General features: G+C 44.5%; 1 protein-coding gene across 1 annotated transcript; it reads right to left on the reverse strand.

The window, feature by feature from the left end:
- Positions 1 to 1,173: 1,173 nt before the first annotated feature.
- LOC124279728 (extensin-like) lies at positions 1,174 to 11,222 on the reverse strand. Its single transcript, XM_046715590.1, has 2 exons — positions 11,201 to 11,222; positions 1,174 to 2,819 (listed from the first exon to the last, which is right to left on the reverse strand). Exons 1-2 carry the CDS (start codon positions 11,220 to 11,222, stop codon positions 1,174 to 1,176), a joined length of 1,668 nt encoding a protein of 555 aa, XP_046571546.1.
- Positions 11,223 to 11,489: the final 267 nt, after the last annotated feature.

The raw sequence follows: 11,489 nt of genomic DNA on the forward strand, positions 1-11,489 counted from the left end.
TTGTTAAAATATTTAAAACTATTTGTTAGAAGGGAATCTAGAAAAGGTCACGAATCATATCATTCGTTGAATGCAAATAAGCCCAAGTCAATTCAACTGATGTATTTGAAAAAGTTCAGAGAATAAATGACATTGACTAGAACGATATCATTAATGCGACACGTTGCATTAACACAGAGAAGTCACAGTTTCCTCATTGCGCTAAGTCTAGTTTGTAAATTGTTTTGGAGAGAAAAAAATTAAACTTTTTACTTCACATGACATAATGTGATAGTTTACCAATGTGTCAATGTAAAGGCTTGTTTTATTGCCGTCAAATTAATTTAAATTAAGCAAATAATTCTGGGGAAAACAATCCATTTGTCTGGCCGCCGGAGATAACTAGAGTTACTTCCCTTTGCATGCTGCCTTTTCTTTGTGCGTTGAGAAGAGTGGGTTTCTTACATCGAGATTGTGGAGATGCTTCTTGTGTTCCTGTTTGTTTGCCATGTATTCCTTTGTGCCAGAATACGTTATGTTTCTTTTTCCTTACATCATTGAACATGAAGTTGTTCAATAAAGATGGAAAACTTTCGGGGCGAGGCGGTCAGAACATCAAGTGGGGATCTGGTATTGCAAAATAGTTTTCTTTATTGAACCTTTCTTATAATTATCTCAGAAGCAAATTAATAAATTATTCAAACCCGTGTGCGCTTGAATCAGGGGCTTGTTAAGAAAAAATCTTATAAGGGGCTCCAGTTTCTGCCAAATAAGGCAGCCCCAGCTACTCGCTTGATCAACACTGTGTGTGTCTGCTGATTGAATAAAGATGTCCGTCTGACAGGTAGCGATTCATGTTCAGAGAGACCAAAGGCGGGTTTGGTTGTTGGTGGCTAGGCAGGGAGGCGAGGTGAGGGGCTGGCTGGTTGTTGGTCGCCAGACAGGGAGGCGAGGTGAGGGGCTGGCTGGTTGTTGCTCGCCAGGCAGGGAGGCGAGTAGACTAAGGCTTAGTCTCTGAATATATATAATTTTGATAGTAACAAACAAGCCCATTTATATTGAAAAGGAGCCCTAGGGACACCAGAGATTCACCTGAACCTGAGGAAATCTAGACTTGCTTTATTTAGGGCTTTAGCACTGCAGAGAGGGCTTGGCAGTGGGGAAATTAATGTGGTTCAGGGACTGTGAGACAGACTAGGAGGCGAGGTGAGGGGCTGGCTGGTTGGTGGTCGCCAGACAGGGAGGCGAGGTGAGGGGCTGGCTGGCTGGTGGTCGCCAGACAGGGAGGCGAGGTGAGGGGCTGGCTGGTTGGTGGTCGCCAGACAGGGAGGCGAGGTGAGGGGCTGGCTGGTTGTTGGTCGCCAGACAGGGAGGCGAGGAGGCGAGGTGAGGGGCTGGCTGGTTGGTCGCCAGACAGGGAGGCGAGGTGAGGGCTGGCTGGTTGTTGGTCGCCAGACAGGGAGGCGAGGTGAGGGGCTGGCTGGTTGTTGGTCGCCAGACAGGGAGGCGAGGTGAGGGGCTGGCTGGTTGTTGGTCGCCAGACAGGGAGGCGAGGTGAGGGGCTGGCTGGTTGTTGGTCGCCAGACAGGGAGGCGAGGTGAGGGGCTGGCTGGCTGGTTGTTGGTGGTCGCCAGACAGGGAGGCGAGGGCTGGGTTGTTGGTCGCCAGACAGGGAGGCGAGGTGAGGGGCTGGCTGGTTGTTGGTCGCCAGACAGGGAGGCGAGGTGAGGTTGTTGGTCGCCTGGCGAGGTGCTGGCTGTTGGTCGCCAGACAGGGAGGCGAGGTGAGGGGCCAGACAGGGAGGCGAGGTGAGGGGCTGGCTGGTTGTTGGTCGCCAGACAGGGAGGCGAGGTGAGGGGCTGGCTGGTTGTTGCTCGCCAGACAGGGAGGCGAGGTGAGGGGCTGGCTGGTTGTTGGTCGCCAGAGGGAGGAGGCGAGGTGAGGGGAGGCAGAGGGGAGGCGGAGAGGGCTGGCTGGTTGTTGGTCGCCCAGGGAGGCGAGGGGAGGAGGCGAGGACAGGGAGGGGCTGGCTGGTTGTTGGTCGCCAGACAGGGAGGCGAGGTGAGGGGCTGGCTGGTTGTTGGTCGCCAGACAGGGAGGCGAGGTGAGGGGATGATTGGTTGTTGGTCGCCAGACAGGGAGGCGAGGTGAGGGGATGGCTGGTTGTTGGTCGTGACAGGGAGGCGAGGTGAGGGATGGCTGGTTGTTGGTCGCCAGACAGGGGAGGCGAGGTGAGGGCTGGCTGGTTGGGGGTCGCCAGACAGGGGAGGCTGGTGGCTGTTGGTGGTCGCCCAGAGGCAGGGTGAGGCCAGACAGGGAGGCGAGGTGAGGTGAGGGGCTGGCTGGTTGGTGGTCGCCAGACAGGGTTGAGGAGGGGGGAGGCGAGGTTGTTGTTGGTCGCCAGACAGGGGAGGCGAGGTGAGGGGCTGCTGGTTGTTGGTCGCCAGGCAGGGAGGCGAGGTGAGGGGCTGGCTGGTTGTTGGTCGCCAGACAGGGAGGCGAGGTGAGGGGATGATTGGTTGTTGGTGGCCAGGCAGGGAGGCGAGGTGAGGGGCTGGCTGGTTGTTGGTCGCCAGACAGGGAGGCGAGGTGAGGGGATGATTGGTTGTTGGCAGGGGAGGCGAGAGGTGAGGGGCTGGCTGGTTGTTGCTCGCCAGACAGGGAGGCGAGGTGGGATGGCTGGGTTGGGATGATTGGTTGTTGGTTGTTCGCCAGGCAGGGAGGCGAGGTGAGGGGCTGGCTGGTTGTTGGTCGCCAGACAGGGAGGCGAGGTGAGGGGATGATTGGTTGTTGCTCGCCAGACAGGGAGGCGAGGTGAGGGGCTGGCTTCTTCCGCAAGTCTATGCGGTCACCCCATAAAGAAATAGAAACTTTGAAAAGACGCGTACCTTGCTCCGTATAAAGATCTTCCCTCGACAATTGTTGATCAAGGAGCTACTGCGGCATTTGGGAGCTGGACTAGTGATCCACAAAGCGATCGTAACGTTAAGGCGATCGCAACTCCCACGTGTTAACACAATTTTACGACAATAATCCGCTAAAATGTCTTTATGAAACGGGGCCCAGATGTTTTAAGAAGTAAGTAAAATTTGTCAAACTAATCTCAGATCGAAGTCAGAGCGCTTGGCGTGCGTGCATCCGGACTGCATCTGTTAAGAGCTGCTTAATGACGGGAGTCGTCACCAGGACTGCTGCAGACATCAGTGGTGTGTTCATTGCAGGGTGTCGATGACTTAAGCATTAAACAGATTCCTTATAATTAACACGTTGACGTGGGCATGTATAAAATAGCTTGCATGAAACGATTATAGAATTGATGACTCATGTTTTGTTAAAGATATAACCCAATGGTATAACACTAAGAGTTACTGTCAGGCAGGAGATGCAACACATTGATGTAAACCCGGTAGTCAGTAGCAGAGAGAAGTCACAGAAGGGGACTTGAGGAAACACACTGATGTAAACCCGGTAGTCAGTAGCAGAGAGAAGTCACAGAAGGGGACTTTAGGAAGATGTGAAACACACAGGTTCCAGAAGAAATACTGAAAGAGGTTAAAAAAGATACAGAAATACATAACAGAAAGAGGGTCCAGAAAGAACTTACAGAAAGAGTGAGTGAGTGAGTGAGTATGGGTTAACCCCGCTTTTAGCAATATCCAGCAATATCACCAGAAAAAGGCTTCAAACATTTTATCCATGTGGGAATCGAACCAGGGTCTTCAGCATGACGAGCGGACACTGTAACCACTATGCTACCCCACCGCTACCTTACAAAAAGAAGCTACAGAAAGCGGTTACACAGAGAAGTTATAGAATGAGGTTACATTTTAATATTCTTAGAAGAACACGTGCATGTACTTACACCAAAGACATCACAACTGGATATACCAAAGTATTCTACTATAAATCCAAGAGGGGTCATGTTTTAAACCAGTACATGCAGTGTACCCTTTAGTTAATAATAAATGTCACCTATTGTATTTCCCAGTATGAATGAATGAATGAATGAATGAATGAATGAATGACTCTTGCGTCATCCAGTAAGTTGAAACCTTTGTACATATGTATGAATAAAATGAACATGAACGTCTTGTATTTGTCGCCTTCATCTGGGATAAGGGTTCTTCTATAAACACCTGAACCCTTTGTTGCAAATTCCCACCCTTTCAACGAAAAACGGCCCATGTTTTCACATGTCAAAAAAAGTCGCCTTCCTTACGCCCCCGCCCAAACACTTCACCCCCTACAAACATCCCCCTTCCTGACATGCACGACCCCCGCTGACCGTGATGGCTAGTTAACGGACAGGTCATGATATGAGAGACTGACACCCTCTCAGACGAGCTGCAACAACTGTACGTCCGACTTCTTTGTCCGCTGTTACTGACCTCAGATCCTTGACCGATCTTGTTATTCCCCGCTTACCGACGGACGAAACCGAACAGGGATTGTCCTTTAATGTCATATTGTTCAAATTCTCCCAGCCGTCAAATTTTGATTGACGGACAAAAGTTGTCAATTTCTGAAGGCGCGGATTGGAATGTTTCCGGCTTGGTATATCCGCGTCCTGTTACATACTGGAATGGTGAAATCAATTATCTGAAACATGATATGTACAAATTGCTTCTTACTGTCGCTTAGCGGTAGCAAAGACTTAGTAATTGAATTAAATCAGACAACTTTGTACGCGGTATGCTGCTTGGAGGTTATAGAGTTCATTGGCAATGAACACGATTGTCGTTATCAATATCAGTGCAACTGCAGTTGACAACAGGGATTAGGAAGATACGACCAAGCGTAAACACAATTATCACATACAAAGACGTGGATCCGCTTCTCTATGTAGACAGGGAATATGCTCAAATAGAAACATACATTACACATTTTATCCAGGGATATACAACTCTGAAAGCATCACAAATAGGACTTTACTATGCCTTCGTCTGAGCAGAGGCAATGTATGGGTTTATGGTTTCGGGTCTGAATGAGCCACGGTGTTTTTGAAGTGATTCTACTCTGCTGGATTTTCATGTACATTTCTAAATGTTTTTATCATGCCCATGTCTGTGTAAGGAGACCGGAACATCACCCGTTGTACTGTGTGCACGATTCACGACGGTGGCTACCAAATGGTACTTTGATTGAAATCCAATATAGATTCTGATCATTATTTGCACACCATAATACCACACATTTTTAAACTCTTTGAAGAACAAGGAAATTCTCCTTATTGAGCAGACGTAATACAGAGATAGATTATCTATTTGGCATCACAGACAGTTGGAGATATCGGTAAATACTACAACACATTAGGTGAGAATTAGTCCCAGATGAGCCAACAAGAATTATCCGCTACTTTGTGCAGTGCGGCACAGTCCAGCGCGTTCTAATTGTGGCGGCCTTCAAAGGAAGGGAATCAATGACACGCCATCTCTTGTCCATTTCTTTCTCGCATGCCCATCAATCAAACCTTCAGGCTGACCGATGCTTGTTGTGTATTTTCTCTGACAATATCTGCCTAACAGTATGTTTTTATCTATCACTAAAAGTTCACTATTGAAAAGTTGTTTACACACATCGCTGTTGTTGACATTTCTCTGGGGAGGAGGCGGAGAAGCCGTTATGACACTTGGCGTACAGATCCGGCCTGACAATGTAACTATGCTCGACAAACATATGTAAGATGATTGCTATTTACTGTCATCTGTTGTACTCGTTACCTCCACGACAGTATATCGCATTTCAAAGAACTGTTTGTCAATTTTCATTTTATGCAATTTCGACCCAACCGAACTCATAGTGAAATTAGTGTCTCGCGGGCGAAGGAAGCCAAGATAAACGGACGAGAATTGTCGGCGATATTGAGTGCGCTATAATATGCCCAATTATAACATTGATGATTTCCCCATTTGTCTTGCCAGGGTATTTGATAAGTGATGAGGGGATTGTGAAGTTTATTTACATATATTGGCAAAAATCATAGAACAAAGAGTGTTGCTAGGATACCATCTAAATGAACGACTTTCGAGATGTAGCGAATCGCCCAAAAGTGTTTACATAATAAACACGTGGAAATGAAACTGAATTTTTTCTCTCTTCACATGAAAGAGAGACCAATAAACGAGACTAGGTTTCGATACGAAACATTGCTTCCGCAAATATGAGAATTTCGCTGAGCCTGTGGTCGAATGTCTCCTTTGATAGGAGAGGCCCAAGAGCAGTGTCAATAAACAGCTTGTCAATAGCATGCTTGTCAATATCACTGACGTTCATACAGTAATTAACACTTATCTGCAAATTTACTCATTGTGTATGGGTAACACTCGCTGTCAAATTGTAGAGAAGAGTAAACACATGTCCAGAAAGCCCTTCAGAGCGGTGATGGTAATGTTGATATTTCAATTTCAATTTGAATTATGTCAATGCTGAAATCTATGGCAGTGTGGTGGCCGCGCTGACCAGTTTGATGGGGTGGTCATTTGTTGAACGTCTGTCTGGGGCATGTGGTGGTAACTGGAATAAATAAATCATACCCAAAGATTTAATGTAAACGGTTATTAGACAAGTACCACTTTCCGGCGGCGACTGCCAGTTCCCGGTATAAGCTGTTCTCCCTGTGTCAATGCAGAGGGAAATACGGTTCCTTGGCCAGGGTGAATGGTTCGCCGATTTCGGCGTGGAGTGCCTCAGGACAAGTTGATTCCGACTAGAGGTCAGCGGTTACGTGATCGCCTCCCTTTGGGTAGCAGAACTCGCCTTTGACGAGTCGTTGTTATCGCCTCGGGTGGCGAGTTTGACATTTCTGCTAATTTGTCGTATTTTCTGCTCAAATGAAATCAACAATGTCACTTTGGTGTGAGTGTCCGTGTCAAACAGTGATCGGAGCCAGCAATTAATATGTTTTTGTATTTGTCTTGCGAGATGCCCGAGGGAGACACGTGTTAAGTGAAAGGGTACGAAAAACGTCACAAACACGCTTTGTATAGGAACATTGGCATATGTATGTAAGTGTAAAAGCATTGATACATTTAACGATATATGAAACATGCTTCAAATTTATTTATTGTACATTTATTTTTGGGTCAAAACTGTGAATAAATCATTTATAGCAGATTTAAATAAAGTTGATCAGAAGTAACTATTCTTGCAACCACAATGATTTACTCATGTCCATTATAAAAATATGTGAAATATTAGATGTAACAACATTGTTCCTCAATATCTAATGAATATATAGTTTGTTCGGTGCCTTTAAGGTTTAGTTGCTTGGTACTTAATCGATGCCTCCCCTATAGTTGGGAGGAACTTCTATCCTCAACAGTTAGGGGGAACTACTAAACACGCATTTAAGTCTCGTGTTAATCAAACCCCGTCCATGACTTTGATTCGCCATTCTTTTTTCCACAACAGGCTGAACATGTTTGTTCACGTCCCCTCTCATTTTGGTATTTTCGAGGGCAGCGGGCCCCTTCCGTGTGACGGGAGACGTTACGTTGTAATTAAGTTTGACGGGGCGAATCCGATGTGACAGCCCCACCTGTATGTCCGTCATGGAGACGAATATTAATGCGCGTCTGTGACATACTGGAAAAGACAACTTTGATGAGAACCGGTAAATAATATTGTCATCTTCCATCCTGTATTCAAAATAGCCAGAGGCCAGGGAAAACCGGCCGCTCCTCCGACAGAGCGCGCAGTTTAATACGTGATTTGTCAAAGTGTATGTGTGGGGTGACATGCGCACTGTAGGATGGCACGTAGAGCCGACATTTTGTTGAACGTGAACAACTTAGTTTGTCCACACTTTTGAATTTACAGTTGAGAGGTCGTGTTTATTTGCCACACAGTGCCACTAGGGACAACTGGCAGGTGCACGCTTCAGGTGAACAAATGAGAAATTAGTTAATATTTATGAGTCCATGTCCATATTTTCTTCTTCGGTAAGTGGTAGCATACGAAAACAGCCTTTTCTTATCAAGTGAACAAAGTAGACTTATGAGATTGTCAACAGATATCCATGGTTTGGAAATAGTTTCCAGAATTAATTATTAAATTTTGATATCGTCTCTGATCTCAGACACAGAATGTGTTTGTCTGGGTGAGTGGATAAATGGGGTTATGGGTGAACGAGTGATTGTCTAGGTTGGAGAGTGAGGGAGAAGTCAGTGAGTGAGTTACTGTATGAGCTGGGACGTGGCTGACCTCAGAGTGGACATGTTTTATGGAATCCACTGTGAACACAAGGATGAGATTTGACAGACACCATTAAAAGATAAATGAGGAGGTCGAGAATTGAGTTAGGCCCTTGTTTGATATGTATGTTCTTGAGTCCACTCAGTTTATTTCCGTCATCGGGCCATCGGGCCATACTTTCACCTTCATGTGTGATAAATCTGATTAAATAGGTTAAAACCTGATATTACGGTAAACAAAATTTTCTTGGAATATTTTTAAAAATCTGCTATCCACATTTGAACATCAATATCCGTTCGTCCCTGTTTGAAAACACTTATTAATTTAGGAATTAATTCAACCCCTTGCTCTATCCAAAGATCTCCATAGCCACACTGATATAACTTTTTAACTTTAACGGCCCAGCAATCTGTACCAACTTGTATTGGAAACTATGTACATGCTTAATTATATAATTAAGATGAAGATTTAAAAATGCGAACTAATATTTAAATATCTTAACTAACATGATAACATATATAACTAACATATATATTTACGTTTAATGAATGTCTTTCAATTTCACCCCTAGCCGTAATATTCGGCAGAAAGGTACATTCTTTACAAAGTTTTTATCTTGAACCTGTTCAATATTAAGTGCAGGGTGGAATTTGCAGACGTCTGCACCATATGATAGCACAAAAAGAACGTTTCTATGAAAATGTAAAATAAAATATTTACTGGCAAATTATAAACGCTGAGTACCTTTGATTTCAGCATATATAATACTTTGTTCGCTTGTTACAATAAAACCTTTTGAGTTTGACACCAGGGTGCAGAAATTCTAAAGAGGACACTTATAGTATGTGTATAGTACTTTTCTTGATGCACAGTAACTCCATGTGGGGACACCTATAGTATGTGTATAGTACTTTCCTTGATGCACAGTAACTCCATGTGGGGACACCTATAGTATGTGTATAGTACTTTCCTTGATGCACAGTAACTCCATGTGGGGACACCTATAGTATGTGTATAGTACTTTTCTTGATGCACAGTAACTCCATGTGGGGACACCTATAGTATGTGTATAGTACTTTTCTTGATGCACAGTAACTCCATGTGGGGACACCTATAGTATGTGTATAGTACTTTTCTTGATGCACAGTAACTCCCTTGATGCACAGTAACTCCATGTGGGGACACCTATAGTATGTGTATAGTACTTTTCTTGATGCACAGTAACTCCATGTGGGGACACGAATTCCTGGATCTTCGTGACACCTGGTATACACGAGAAGAGCTGAACTGGTGTCTGGACCTGAACGAAGTAAAGTAAGAATACCCTTAAAATGCACCACTGTGATAACCGTATCAAATACACACCAACGGATGTTCATCTTTCGTTTGTATAAAACAGTTGTCAATGATCCAACATGCGTGTCAACTTTCGTTTGTTTCTATAATGTTTTCCATGTAAACTAGTACAGATGAGCATATTGTTTTTTTGTGGTAAACCTTTCCTATCTTTTAATAAAACTGCGCAAATGTATCAAGCTTGTAAGCATTTGTGCCCATCGCTTTCAGAAAAAAATATAACAATTGTCAGCTGACAAGAATGGCGGGGGTATCGGTGACTCTGAAGTCCAATGCGCTATTACATGTCATGTAGTGTTAGATGTATCATGTTGATTGATGCGCTGTATTATTCCATACACACTAGCACCTGACAATACCACCTGACAATACCACCTACACGACCCACCTACTTCTACAACATGTGACTCACGATAACCTTGTCCTCGCGTCCAACACCAGCTGACGTATTGCTGTCTTGGGAGAAGGCAACACAACTTTTACGTGCCCATACTGTTAAAGACGTCCCCACAATAAAGTCCACCCCCTGAATCAGCATTGTCGTCACAGATGGAAACAGTATAGAAGGCACAGATCTGCTGGCTGGGAGCGCCTGCTTACACGGGAAGCACAATATGGTATTGCTCGTTACAGGCCGCGCCAATACTGGAGGCAAATCACCGAAAAGTACTAATATTGTTGAACAGTCATAGGATGAAAAATCACCTTTTATGTTTATTATTGTGCATAAGATTGTGTTTTTGATCAGAACAGTTTCAGCTGTCACAGGCGGGTCTTCGGGAGGGGTTATTTAAGGAGAAGGGGGAGTCTAACACATCAGTCTCATTGTATACTATATTCAATGAAGAACAGCATTAGCATGACGCCCAACGTTGTGAAAGGTTTCCTCAGTTTGAATAATTTTATTACACAATGCCATGTGGAAAAGGGTTTTTTCAAAAGTGTTTACTAATTCGACAGCCGGCTGCCGGAGAAAAAAAACTAACACAAATTCAGTCCACACCGTGAACAGCTTGATGTTACATAAACGACAACAAACTGCATGTTACACTCGCAGCATCGCCAACATCAACCAAAACCTGCTGCCTCATGACAGATGTGCTTCTGTTAGATTCAGTAATGTAAAGGCTAAGTCATATTTAACTGAAATTCGTTTTAAAATAAATATTAACAGGTCTATACAATTCGTTCATATGGATAAAGTGAATGTGTACAAAGTCGAGGTATTTTCAGACTTATGGTTACACTATGCAATTCCGTAGGCTAGGTAGAGGCGGCTTTTATTGAGATTCACGCCAGATGGTGAACTTTATGTAGATGCGTGGGGCTGTGAAGGATACCGTACATCAGTTCCACCGCAGCCACGACTCGGCGCGTTTCCTAGTCACGTTTACTGAATAGTTGTGTGATCAGCAATGAAATTACTCCTCTCTTTTGTCTTCCACCCAGGCGGAATGTGACAAGGTAAATAGACAATAGATTTACACATATAAATCAGTGCTCGACCCTGGTTTGCCGGGAACCTCTATATCACTGTACAACGTGAAAAGCATGGACCCCGAGCAACTGGGCTGTGGAAGGAAGGATAGATCTCTTAAACCTGGTCACTATACGAACAGCGATACAATAATACCTATCAATGATGTATATTATACGATCGAGGTAACATTACCAACAGGGGCAACCTGAGTCATAGCGACTCTTGCTAAATCCCGCATACATTAGCGAGTCTTCAGTCGATACGTTCAAGCAGGGCCTGTTCCTACAGAGACCATATAATAGATTATATGTATGATATGGTATCTGGTTCCCACAACCACAGTGATGCCCACATTATCACAAATAAGACATACAGAACATCCTTATCCACGAACCCGAGATCCCATAATGAAGAACTACCATTCCTCAAGGTGTCTATGCTCAGTAAACTGATAATATGAACAAAAAAGCAACATATATAT

This window comes from Haliotis rubra, unplaced genomic scaffold (assembly GCF_003918875.1).
Source record: "Haliotis rubra isolate DU_JTF1 unplaced genomic scaffold, ASM391887v1 Scf255, whole genome shotgun sequence".
Lineage (NCBI taxonomy): Eukaryota > Metazoa > Mollusca > Gastropoda > Lepetellida > Haliotidae > Haliotis > Haliotis rubra.